The 12133-nt window shown below is 43.2% G+C and overlaps 1 protein-coding gene across 7 annotated transcripts in view; it reads right to left on the minus strand.

The window, feature by feature from the left end:
* Positions 1-12133, minus strand: part of LOC143323221 (chloride channel protein 2-like) — a 140456-nt gene that overhangs the window by 54364 nt on the left and 73959 nt on the right. For 4 of the 7 annotated variants that reach the window (XR_013077393.1, XM_076734953.1, XM_076734950.1 and 1 more), the window contains exons 8-15: positions 11763-11777; positions 10501-10524; positions 10000-10078; positions 9315-9440; positions 8258-8342; positions 4757-4858; positions 3887-3971; positions 2562-2717 (exon numbers count right to left, since the gene is read on the minus strand). Coding sequence is in view for 6 of the 7 variants with exons in the window: in XM_076734953.1 (XP_076591068.1) it covers positions 2562-2717; positions 3887-3971; positions 4757-4858; positions 8258-8342; positions 9315-9440; positions 10000-10078; positions 10501-10524; positions 11763-11777 (672 nt within the window). In the remaining variant the exon portion in view is untranslated. The remainder of the gene's footprint in view (positions 1-2561; positions 2718-3886; positions 3972-4756; positions 4859-8257; positions 8343-9314; positions 9441-9999; positions 10079-10500; positions 10525-11762; positions 11778-12133) is intronic. The other 3 variants (XM_076734955.1, XM_076734954.1, XM_076734951.1) reach the window with 1 other exon arrangement.

Here is a 12133-nt window from a genome sequence, read left to right on the forward strand (position 1 = left end):
TACACTTTTACTTTGATGCAGTTCTGCCTTCTGTTGAGAAGCAGATGGTGGGAGCTGTTATGATGGTGCCGAGCCGCTAGTCCGTGCTGACCACTGCACGTTTTGTTTTTTTGTTTTTTTTTTCTGGTCGCTGAGAGTTGAAAAACTTTAGGTCTGGTATGAAAAAAATCAGAAAAACTGACTTCTCTAACACTCCTGCAGTCAACTGTCCATTACTCACCCCCCCCAAACACACACATACACACACATACATACAATCACATAACCAACTTCCACCCTATTCTGCACCTACTCACATTTCTGCAGGGGAAAGCTCTCTCTCACACACATACACACACACACACACACACACACACACGCACACACAGCTCATGATGCATTGAGGGGAGATTTGTAACCTCTGTTTTTTTTTTGTTTTTTTTTCTGTACGTGTAAAGGACATCTCATTTCAGCTGAACAGAGCAACCCAAATAAATCCAGGTGACATAAAAAAGCTCATCTAATCACAACACAAGCAGCACTCTCCTCCAGCAGCCCTTAAACAGCCACTGTAACAGCAGCGGGCGAGCTGGTAGGACACGGAGTTCTTCTGGGCTCCCAAACTCCATTTGGCCTCTTGTCGTTATGGAGACCAAAAGAGAAGCGGGAGACTTTTCTATCGTAAGAGGAAAATGAATGCTGAACATTGTGACTGTTCAGCTGCATTGGCCTGGTTCCAATACTTTACACCGCAGTGATGTCTTTCCCCCTCACTGAGAAGCTGGGGAGTTAGAGCAGATGCTGACACACTTGCTGCATATCCACCTTCACCACACCTTCTATCTCCGCTGTGATCCCAACATCTTGTGTGGATGTCATTTGCCATGTGATTGACCTCAAATTTACTGACATTTCTAAAAATTCTGCTGTCAACATGTTGGTCAATAGACCCTTTAATGACACTCACAGAATGTTCTAATCATCACCAAGCACATTTTTCCAGTGAGATGTTAGATTTATAGACTACAGACAAGATATATCACAGTTCATGTTATTTTCTGGTGAAGACATTTATATTTTTGCATCCTGGAGAAGTTAAGCTCATCAGTAACACAGGCACACCTGCACTCCTTTTAAAACTCTCGTGGAGCTCGCAGGTTGCGTTCGGTTTTTGGATGACGCTTGCTTGTGTTGCTGCACTCACACACTTCTCCACTCACGCACCCACCTACACTGCTGATCTGACTGATTACACATACCACTGTGAGTCTAAGTTCTCCTCTCAGGTTGGCTCTTTTTTTTTTTTTTTAAATAGATAACGTGTTGGTTGTGAGCATCTCCCTCTTTTGTCATGGCTGTGCAGTCTGATTACTGACACATCTTTAGATCCTTAACTTATGCCCCCTCTGTCATTTATAAAGAAAAAATATTGTAAAAATAAAAGTGCTATACTTAAAAAGAGCATTTGATCATATCTGAATCCTCTTAATGACTCTAATGACAGCAAGTTTTAGCTTATTTAGCAACTAAAGTTATAGGCATCTAAAACTCACAGATCTGTTATCAGCTTTGTCTTCAGTGGGACATTCTCTTGAAATTGATGAGGTGATCTGTTCTGGAGATCAGTCACCACTCTGTTGGTCTCGCTGAACGGCACAAACACACCGTCCTCTCGCGGTCGCAGAGCTGTGTTACAGTGGGATGTATCTTTTCCCTCATAAACACTGCTGCTGGGTCATATTTGTTATTTTGTCCGGCAAAAACGACTGTCAGCTGTGGCTCCATATGAGCGGCTGCTACTGGACTCTTCTCTACAGGCTCCTCACTAATAAAGAGTGAGGAGGGACGAAAGGTTTGCTCAACAGATTCGGCTATGCATGCATCCAGAGTAGAACTGGCTGTCACAGCCTACCTCTGGCCTTACTTATGACATAAAGCCATACTGTCTGCAGGCTGGATCCAATTCCTTTTACTGAACATCTTTCATTTGACCTTATCATCAAACAGGACAGGCTGAGCCCCAGTCGTTCACGATGGTCTCTGCAGCATAAAGTGTAACAGTATGAAGACATGTTCTGTTCTATTTCTTTTTGTACATGGTCCCATCAGCTCTTTCACTCAGTGATATGGCATCAAAGTGGACCCAAACTTTAAAAAGGCCTCCAGGGAACAGAACTTTGGAGCGCAGTGAGGAGGAGATAGGCCACTTTTCCAGCACTTTTTTCAACGTGGTCCCTTTGTTCTTTACCAGTGACAAGGGGAGATGGGCTCTGTTCCAATACTTTCCCATTAGCCTGGGTCCAGTTTTGAATAAAAAGGGCAGAATCCTCCCATCTATAATACGTTCACAATCAATTCCCACTCTCCTCATGACCTTCCTTTACCTTCAATGCCACTTTCTGCAGCCAGCAGCAGCATACTGCATGTGTGGATTTCACATACAGAGAGGAAGTGAAGGAAACATTGAAAGCATAGAGGAAAGAAAAACAAACATCGCAACATTATGCATGTGTTTCCTGACATGAGTTAACGCAAAGCTTCTTTTGAAATCCCAGCATCTTTTCACAGGTTTTCTCTCCTACCTTCATGACGATGAAGAGGACCAGGGTGACGAAGACGTTGACCTGTGGGTGCTTCCAGGCTTGAGAGTGGCCGATGTAGTCGAACTCCTCAGCGATGCCCTGCTTGGCCCACGTCCGGTTGTCCAGTAACGTCACCAGAGACTCCTTCTGGGTCAGCTAAAGGCCACAGGAAGTGACATCGTCAACATATGCAAACATGGGTGGGCATATGGGTGGGCCTTTTTTTGAAAACTGACCCAAATCTACAGTAAGATAGTGTAATAAAACAAGCATAAGAGCTGCCTAATGGCACTATATGTTCACCAAGGTACTCCAAAATGTGAGCAGGCCCCCTGCTCTTTATCCAGGAATCACATCAAACCCCTCTATGCATCTGAATCCAGACGTAAATGTAAACACGACTACCTGGAAATAAAAAAATCCTTTAAATGCAAAGTGAATATAGCGAGACAGAATAGATAGATGGTGCGCTGAAAGTGTCTCGAGAGATGTCACTGAAGATCTATGATAGCAGGCAGGGAGTGTACGGCGACAGATGAATCTGTCGCCGTTTTAAAGCTGCGATAGCTGGAGACACCGCTGGTGATAATGTCAAAGAAACGATGACTGAGGAGTATGAGGGCAAGACAGAAGGACTTAAGATACACAACTCTCCAGAGACGGGCTTAAAGAGCAGGGTCAGCGGAGGCAGAGTCAGAGCTTCAGACGCCTGACTCACCCTCTCATTAGGAGCCAAGCTGAGAGGGAGAATGTGTGTGTACGGCTTGAGGATGCACAGAATTTTCCGCTTCGAACTCTGATAATTAGAGAGATGAAGGGAGTGAAATTGGAGAGAAGTCCCATGCATGCACACACACACACACATGCACACACGTATACACATCATCCCAGGAGTAAAAGGACAGTAAGAAGATGACACACATAAAAGCACGTGTGAACCAGTGTTACAAACCAGTCCCACAGAGGCACGAATGGAAATCAGGCTGTTATGAAACAAAATAATGATCTGAAATGGTTCATTACACAGCTGCTCTGTGCAGCTGCATCAGGACCACAGCCGAAGCGTAACATGCATCATGTCGGAAATCGAAATCACGCCTAAGGCTGCTGATAGACATCAAGAAAGAGAAAGTTCACTTCAATTCAGAGTTGGAGACTTGTTGCGTTGCTGCAGACTGAGCACATAACCAATATGTTATGTCGACAGGTAAAGGCCCATAATGCCACAGGCTTGCTTCCACATTTCTGAATTACAGTAATGGCTGCGGTGCAGTGGGTATAAAGAATGACAGCATGTGTTGTGGGTGTGGGTGTGCAGAACCTACCTTGCCAGCCATAAACTGTCCAAAGCCGGGGGGAAACGTCAGAGTGGAAACGAGTAAAGTGACCAGTGCAGGATACAGCAGACGTCTGACAGAGGGTGAGTGAAGAGAGAGTGTATGAAAGACAGGAAAAACAAAACCGAACAACAGGTATCGAACACATTTAAATGGGCTTACTGGCAAAAGTGTTATTCTTTGATCATTATACAACAGTGTAAAATACAGAAAAAAATGTGAAAAAATGCAACTTCCCAGACTCTTAGGTGACGTCTTCAGATGTCTTGTTTTGTTTGATCAAAGTCCAGAACTCACACATGCATTCAGATTAAAATAACATGACAAAGAAAGCAGTGAATCCACTCTTCCGAGAAGCTGGAAGCGGTGTCGTTTCAGCTGTCTTTTTTATGATTAGTAATTCATAAAAAATGATCTTGGAGAATGTTTGGGACAGACGCTTCATTCAGAGTAGACAGCTACATAACTCACCACTGAACCAACAATACACATCCTCCTGTGCGACTCCCTGCTCTACTCTTATCAAATGGCTTTTCTGCCAAATAAATGCTGTTGAGATGCCTGATCGTACCCTGATCAAACTCTGAGACTGAATAACATTACGTGTACTAATCAACCTACATTATGAGGCAGGTTACTCCCACTAAAACACATGTAGGCCTGTACCTCATTTTCATTCCTATTTGGAGCCAATAAAGCTAAATCTACAACAATGCATCATATTTCATAAATGTATCTCATGTTTTATATGAAAAATCTTCATCTGGAAAGTAACTATAGCACAGAAGTAAATGTAGTGGGTCTTAAAATTGCATCAAAGCACAGAGCAGCTGAGTGAACGTTCTTGGTTAGACTGACTTCTTCATGAGGAATCTGTTGATGGCCTTCTGTTTCCTGATGAACTGGACAATCAGCCGGTTCAGGTAGACAAACAAAGCCCCACCAAAACCACTGGCAATCCTGCACACAGAGACACACACACACACACATCAGAATGCATTGAAGGTATTTTTCTACTTTGCATAAAAATGCGTTCTGGGTAATCAAACTGAAACTGGCTGGAATGAATAAGTCCAGGCTTACACTAATTAAAGCACCACCTCCACAGGTTATCGCCAGCACAAATATAAATACAATGTAAACATAATGAGTCTCCACTACACTGGAAGCTGACGGCAGTGATAGATGCAAATACGATGCAGTTGAATGAGTTTTACAGTAGGTAAAATCATCATACTGTACGAGGGATATGTAAAAATCTGACAGGAAGGAAGGGAAGCGAGAAAATCGATGAAACACGTAGGAGGGATGTTCTGCAGATACAGAAGAGGACAACAGAGGAAAAGAAATACTGTAGACTGAGAGCAGGAACATGCTAGAGATGAAACACGAAGAGGGAATTCCAGCTAAGAGAGGGGGAGAGAGTGAGAGGGAGTGAGAGCACACAGGCAAATGGGGATGTGTGGGGGAGTCAAAGCAGAGGTTTACATAAGCATGCGTTTAAAAGCTCAGTGGGAGTCCTCTTCATGACAGTGAGAGCGAGAGATCGGCAGAGAGAGAAAGAATAGACTCAGACAGCTGTGCAGACAACCTAATGCTTATAAATTTATCTTGCTGCATTATTAATTCTGTCAAATATCTCTGAATAAATTATGAACAGGATGATGAGGGAGTCTTCGCCCCCGTCGTGCAGCCGAGGAAAACACTGCATGTGTGCCTTCGTGTGTTCTTTGTAGTCGAACCCTTAAAAAGGACCAAATGTCCTCTCTTTGGGCTGGTTCACGGTGGGAATCTGGATTAATGGTGAAGACCTGACTGAGGGTTAGGGTCCCATTATAGGCCATGCAGGGTTAGGGGTACGGTCAGGAAAAGATGCCACTGACGGACGGCAGGGCTGTAACTGATGTTTATTTTCAGTACCGACTAATCGGACTCTTTAAAATATATATAAATTATGTAAATCACTATTTCCCAGAGCCCATGGCGATGTCATTAAATTATTTATTTTGTCATCCAAAACCCAAAGATATTCTAGCTACGTTGAAATAAACAGAGAAAAGCAGCAAATTAGTTGGAAACAGAGAATGTTTGGCCTTTTTCAATAAGTGTTTGAAACTAAATATCTACAATCAGCTATCACGTGAAGTTAATTAAATGTCCGTCGCTCCACAAACTAATGAGCTGACTTTGTTTCATAAATCATGAGAAAATGAAATGAAAGAAATCAAAAAGAACCAGTTCTATGCAGACATAAGCATCTGTGCTGCTGACTGCAGCTCAGTATTTCCTCCCATTTGAATAATGTTTGCTGAAAACGACAGTGACCAGCTACTTTGGGAAATTATTTTGCCTTAAGAAAAAGAAAATTAAAGCTCAACGATGAATAAATTTTCAACTTCAAGCTTATTGTCCCCCAGAGGAAATCAGTCTCACAGCCGCATAAATCACAGAACACAGACTTTAACATAAAATCTAACAAATACAAAACACTTAACAGCAATTATTAAAAAAACAAAAAACACACACAGTCAGATAATAATGTCCATCAGTGACATCCATCCATTATCATCCCACCCAATCATCCACGCCTAAAACGAGATCTCCATCACCACCCTGCAGTGCTACATGGAAAGCCGATCATCAGCTGAGTCACCATGAGCATTAAACAGTGTGACAGCATGAGAGATAAAAGCGTTTTTCACCCAGGTACATATTTGTATTTGAGCACATATTTGAGAAGATTCACATCCCCAGTCGTAAGCAGCGGGCTTGGGGCTGAGACCCACAGGGCAGGGAGGTTGAGGGTACTGAGAGACGGACTGACACGATGTTTGTTTTGGTCTTCTCATGGGATTTGTTGACACTAACAAAAATAAAGACAACTGCCAGCCTCGCTCTCTGTATTGTTTGTACTATATCTGACACTCTACTCGCGTGTGCACAAGGACAAAATGTGTGCACATGAATAGCGCGGAGGTGATGAAAGACGGGACAAAAGAAGACCGTGAAGTATTTTGAAAAAAAAAAAAGAAAAAAAAAGAAACTCAACTGTGCAATGAAATGGAAGGCGTTACAGTTAGAGTTCAAGGACACTTCAACACTGCACGTAAACACAGTTTTGACTATTTACAGAGCCCCTTGAAGCTCAATGCTTCTCAAACCTGAAAATGAATTTGCTGCAAGCACAGCACAAAATACAAAATGAGGCTATCGTGAAAATGCCCAATGGGGGCGTGGGGGGGGGGGGGCTCTCATCACAACTATGTATATGTACTGACTCCCACTTATATATTCACTGTACTGCATGTATGTGCATATGTTTTGTGCAAAGGAGTCATGTGGTGTTTCAGTGTCCTTGTGCCCCAGTGATCCTCACTCCTACAGCCTGAAGGTGGAAACAGGAAGTAGAATAGTGTGTGAGTCTTCATAGACGTGCCCTTGGCAGCATGTAGCACAGAACAAACTCTTTGTGGCCTAGTTGACTGAGACGCTGAGCGACTTTCCCCAAGTGGCAACTGGGAAAGCTGGGGAAGATGGAATCTATACGGATGCACACTCCTCCTCCTCTTCCTCCTCCTCCTCCTCCTCCTCACACACACACATCAGTGCACATGCACACACTGTAGCACAGTGTAAAACTGGGGCTAAGCACTCTCTCTCTCTGGAGGCAGTGTTAAATTTACTGTATGTGAAAGTCACTGATGCAGCAGTGGGTGTTCACACCTCTGGACCAAAAAAAAAAAAAAAAACCCGAGAACAAAGCCAAGAAAGAAAAGAAGAGAGGGATTTTCTTCTCTTGGGGAGCCTACGCAGAGTTACATACAGGCATGAGCTTTCATCTAAGACAGCGTGAGAGAGGGAGGGGGAGGGAGAGCGCTTCTCCCATCTCTCCACCTTCCTTCCAGGAGCCCGTGGTCTCATTCACAGCCACGGAGGCGCCCTCAGGCTAAGGCAGGATAAAATAAGACATGCCTCAGTGAGCTCGCAACTGTTGCAGGCTGAATTATCCATGATAGGTGACTCACGCAGGCTACCCTGAAGTAACACCTTCACAGGCTACAGTCAGTACCTGATTAATACCTGAATTCATGCTGCAGTCACAGGTAATGGGAATACCTGTGAGAGCAACCAGATGGGCAAAAACAATGAGTCAGCGTCTGAACTTATTCGACCTTTCTATGGACCTTTATGACAAATCAAAGCCATGTTCACTTTGGTACCAGTAATGGTTAAAAAAAACATTTCTTACCACTTTCTCACTATGAATCATTCATAAAGAGCACGTAAGTTGTAAATTAATGGTTAAAAATGGATGGTTTTGACCTGATGCCTCATTTTTAATTTCACATTCGCACTTACCCAATGACGGCGAAGGCAGGAAGCTCCTGGAGGTCGAAGGGAAAGTCTAGCCGGAAACGGGTTTTAAAAAGGGCTGTAATGGTCTCTGCAGGAAGACAAAGTACAGCAAGAGTGAGGAAGAGAAGAGGCCACCGCCAGAACAATCATCCAAATTATAAGACTCGGTCCAGGGCAAGCTCTCGGGTCCTGCAATGAGCTGCAGTACAGTACAAGTGTTAGAGCAGTTGTTCTGCCTGTAATGGAAGGTAACGAGAGAGAAGTAAACAAAAAGCTGAGCTCATTGTGGAGGTGCTGACAAGAACTCCTAAACTAACAGTCCTGCACAGGGCTGGAGAACATGCTGTCTAAAACTTGCTTTAACAAGGCACTGGAAATCATGAGCAAGCGATCTGATTGGCTGAGAGTTTGAACATCTGCTTCTGGAAACTGAAACTCTGGTTAGTTTCCTGCTGTAGCAGAAACAACAGCTACACCTGTGTTTTCCTGCAGGAGCTTGATGAGACAGGTGTGTGGCTACTCAACATCACCTCTGTCAGATGGACTGCATCAGCGTTATTTTCATACTCAGCTTTGTGAGTTCCACCCGTGTCGGTAACGTTAAAAACACGTGTTTACAGGAGCTTAAATTTAAATCTCTTTCTTAAATGCATCGGTGCACACAGCCAAAATGAAACATCTAAATCCAGCTGCTGTAGGTGGAGAACATTGGTACGCTGTCTTGTTTTTGTTTATGTTGGACATACTGTTGGAGCCTTATGTTGCTTTTTATGTTCATATTTTAGATTTAACAAGATATACAAATTACACACATCAGCTCACACAAACACGGCTCCAAATCACCCCCATATCCAACCTACATACAACCTGCGAGAGGTCTCAGATTACTCAGAACTAGTAGGTAGTAGTCATCTGTTACACAAGGACTCATAACACTGCAGAACGCTCCTTTTCTGACTTTAAAAAGAAACGTTTCCAGCCCAGGGTGGCTCTTCATCACGTCCACATGCCTCAGCTCTGATACACTGTACCTGCGCTTCCCATTGATAATCCACCTTACCTTCGTCTCTGTTCCAGACAGCCAGTACTCTGAAGATGAAGGCACTGAAGGTAGCAGCAAAGAAACCTCTCCAGTAGTTCCTCACCGCAAAGAACGTGGATGTTACTTCAATACTGAACAACACACCTGGAAAACACACACACACACACACACACATATATTGCATACCATTGAAATGCAACTGGTCACATTTTGGCCATCATGTGCTACACATGATTCTGTCCTCACAGAGGCCTGGGTCACACATGATTATCAGCACAGCACACAAAGTCTCATGATTATGGTATTCTTGACAGAGGTGCAAGATACACACTGAAGTATGAATACACAGGGTCTTAAATACGTCAAACTGACACTTCTGGACATGCAGAATCCTTGTGACTATGTTTTACTAGTGTCATGGTGACAGCACCAGCGCCTGCACTCAGACACGTTCTCAGTTACTGCAGCTGAATATTTATTCAACTATATACTGACACACTGAGCTGTACAACGACTGAACAAGACAACTAAATGGTGTCACTCACACTAACTTGTAGTGAGACCTGAACTAACATACACCAAGGTGTCTGAATGTAACATGAGATGACATTAGGTATACAGATAGACATACGTCTTCACGATAACATCCTCACTGAGTGACATAAAGCTCACCATGTCTATAAGTCTGTATGATAGCACTCACCTCCTATGGGGGCGGCAAAACAGCAGCCCACTCCCACAGCACAGGCTGCAGCCAGCATCTCGATGTTTCTCGACTCGTTCTGAAACACACACGGAGATACGGTTACCGTTCAGTCAGCAGAGCGCATAGTGAAAATTCAATACACTCAACACACTTTTTCTATGCCGACAATCTCTTTAAACCACTGATGAATCTGACTCTGACACCAAGTGGCAGTTCAGAACATAATTTCATGACATTAGAGAAGCCTGTGAAGCTATTAAAAAAAGAAAGTGGATGAAGTAGCTCCATGCTTTAGCAGCACAGTCCGCCCAAAGACCACCTCTGATTATCTGTCCTTAAGAGAATCGTAACGAGGATCTGAGGATCAGATGAGGAGTTGTGGTGTAATACGTAGAAGGAGAGGTTTCAGAATAAATGGAAAGACTGAGCTGCATGACTGCAGGGCAGACGATCACGGTGCACACTGGGAAATATTCTGACATGCCTGACCTTACTTACCTTCATTCCTATGAGACTGGTTTCCTTCACGCAGCATGGCAGTGATAAAGAGAGGTTAGTGTCTGTGTGTGTGTGTGTGTGTGTGTGTGTGCCTCTCACTTTGACTGTACACTCAATGGCTTATCCTGGCCTTACAAACTTACAGTAAGTAACTCTGATTAGCATGCTGTGCTGCTGCTTATACACAGACACACACACACACACACACACACACACACACACACACACACACACACAGAGAAAGATGGTCGCAGAGCAATATAAAGGGGTGGTCAAGTAAGATGTCGTAAATCCAGCTTACACTGCGAAACATGTTAATCTTGAATGAATATTTTAAAAAGTGCCAGCAGGCTGGAACATTTCCACTTCTTCCAAGTTTAAATCACTTTTTCCAAGAATTTTGTTGAATATTTTCAGGAGAGCACAGGGACAGAGAACACTCGCACTCCTTTTTTAATAAAACACACTTGTCTCACCACTCTGTGATAAGACGTTCTCAATCAACAAACGCACGTTGAGCAGAGAACATTTGGGCCTCATGCAAGAACGTTTTTTTGTTGGTCATATACAAAACTTGCACTCCGTTTTTTCCTTCTGGTGTTTTTATGTACGAGTCAGATTCAGCTGCACAAACTGGTTGCAAACGGCTCCTACTCAGTGAATGCCACGTGTTCGTGAAGAGGTGCTTGATAATGAGATCACTGGCCTGACTGAAGGAGCCACGTACAGAGGCTACATATACAAGACTGCTTTGCTTCAATGGTGGAAAAGTTTCATTCATAAAAACGTCAACCAAAAGTAAAGGGAAGAATATTACAATGCAGAGCAAAGCAAAGCGATCTGCGGCCAAAAGAACAAGAGAACATCTTCCATTTTACTCAAGTGTTTCTTTTGTAACCACATTCAAATACACTATTTGTACATGACTCAAACAGTGAGAGGATTTTCTTTGCCCTGTAAATGTGGGAGGATTTAAGTTACTGACTTGAGAAGTGTTGTTCTTGCATTTGGCCCAAAGTTTCCAGAGATCCTATCGTGGGACAATGTGTCTAAAATTGCATACATGACATTTCTATTTGATGGAAAGTATACGAAAAAACACATGGGGAAAGAGAGAGGCAACTTCATTTGAAAGGGTTAAAAACATGTTCCAGAGACTGGATACTAGAATAAATGTTAAGCTATTTTTCCACAGTTTCAATCAACTTGATGAGACTGGGACAGGGACCATGAAGCATGCTGGGAAGAGTGAACTGAATTACCTTTGACCCGGGCTCCTTCAGGAAGTTTGGGAGTAAGAGACAAAGTTTAGCTCCTCACAAACAATGAATAACACTTCTTTTTACTGTCAGTACTAACTCTGTGTGCATCACTGTAACATTTAACAAATATCAGTGTGATTTTCAATCATTATGCCCAGTTTCATTAATGTCTTAAGCTCCAACATTTACCCTTAATCAACTGACACAGGTCTCATAAAGACACATATTACAAGTATATGTGCTCCGGGTGTGCCTTTTTCAGATAATAGTATTCTCCACGTGTGTGTGGAGTACACATATAGAAATGTAAAGGAAAGCACGCTGTCTAAAAGCACACTGAAACAACAAGCTGCTTTTCACAGCCCACAGGC

The sequence above is a fragment of the Chaetodon auriga genome, chromosome 7 (assembly GCF_051107435.1).
Source record: "Chaetodon auriga isolate fChaAug3 chromosome 7, fChaAug3.hap1, whole genome shotgun sequence".
NCBI classification, from domain to species: Eukaryota; Metazoa; Chordata; class Actinopteri; order Chaetodontiformes; family Chaetodontidae; genus Chaetodon; species Chaetodon auriga.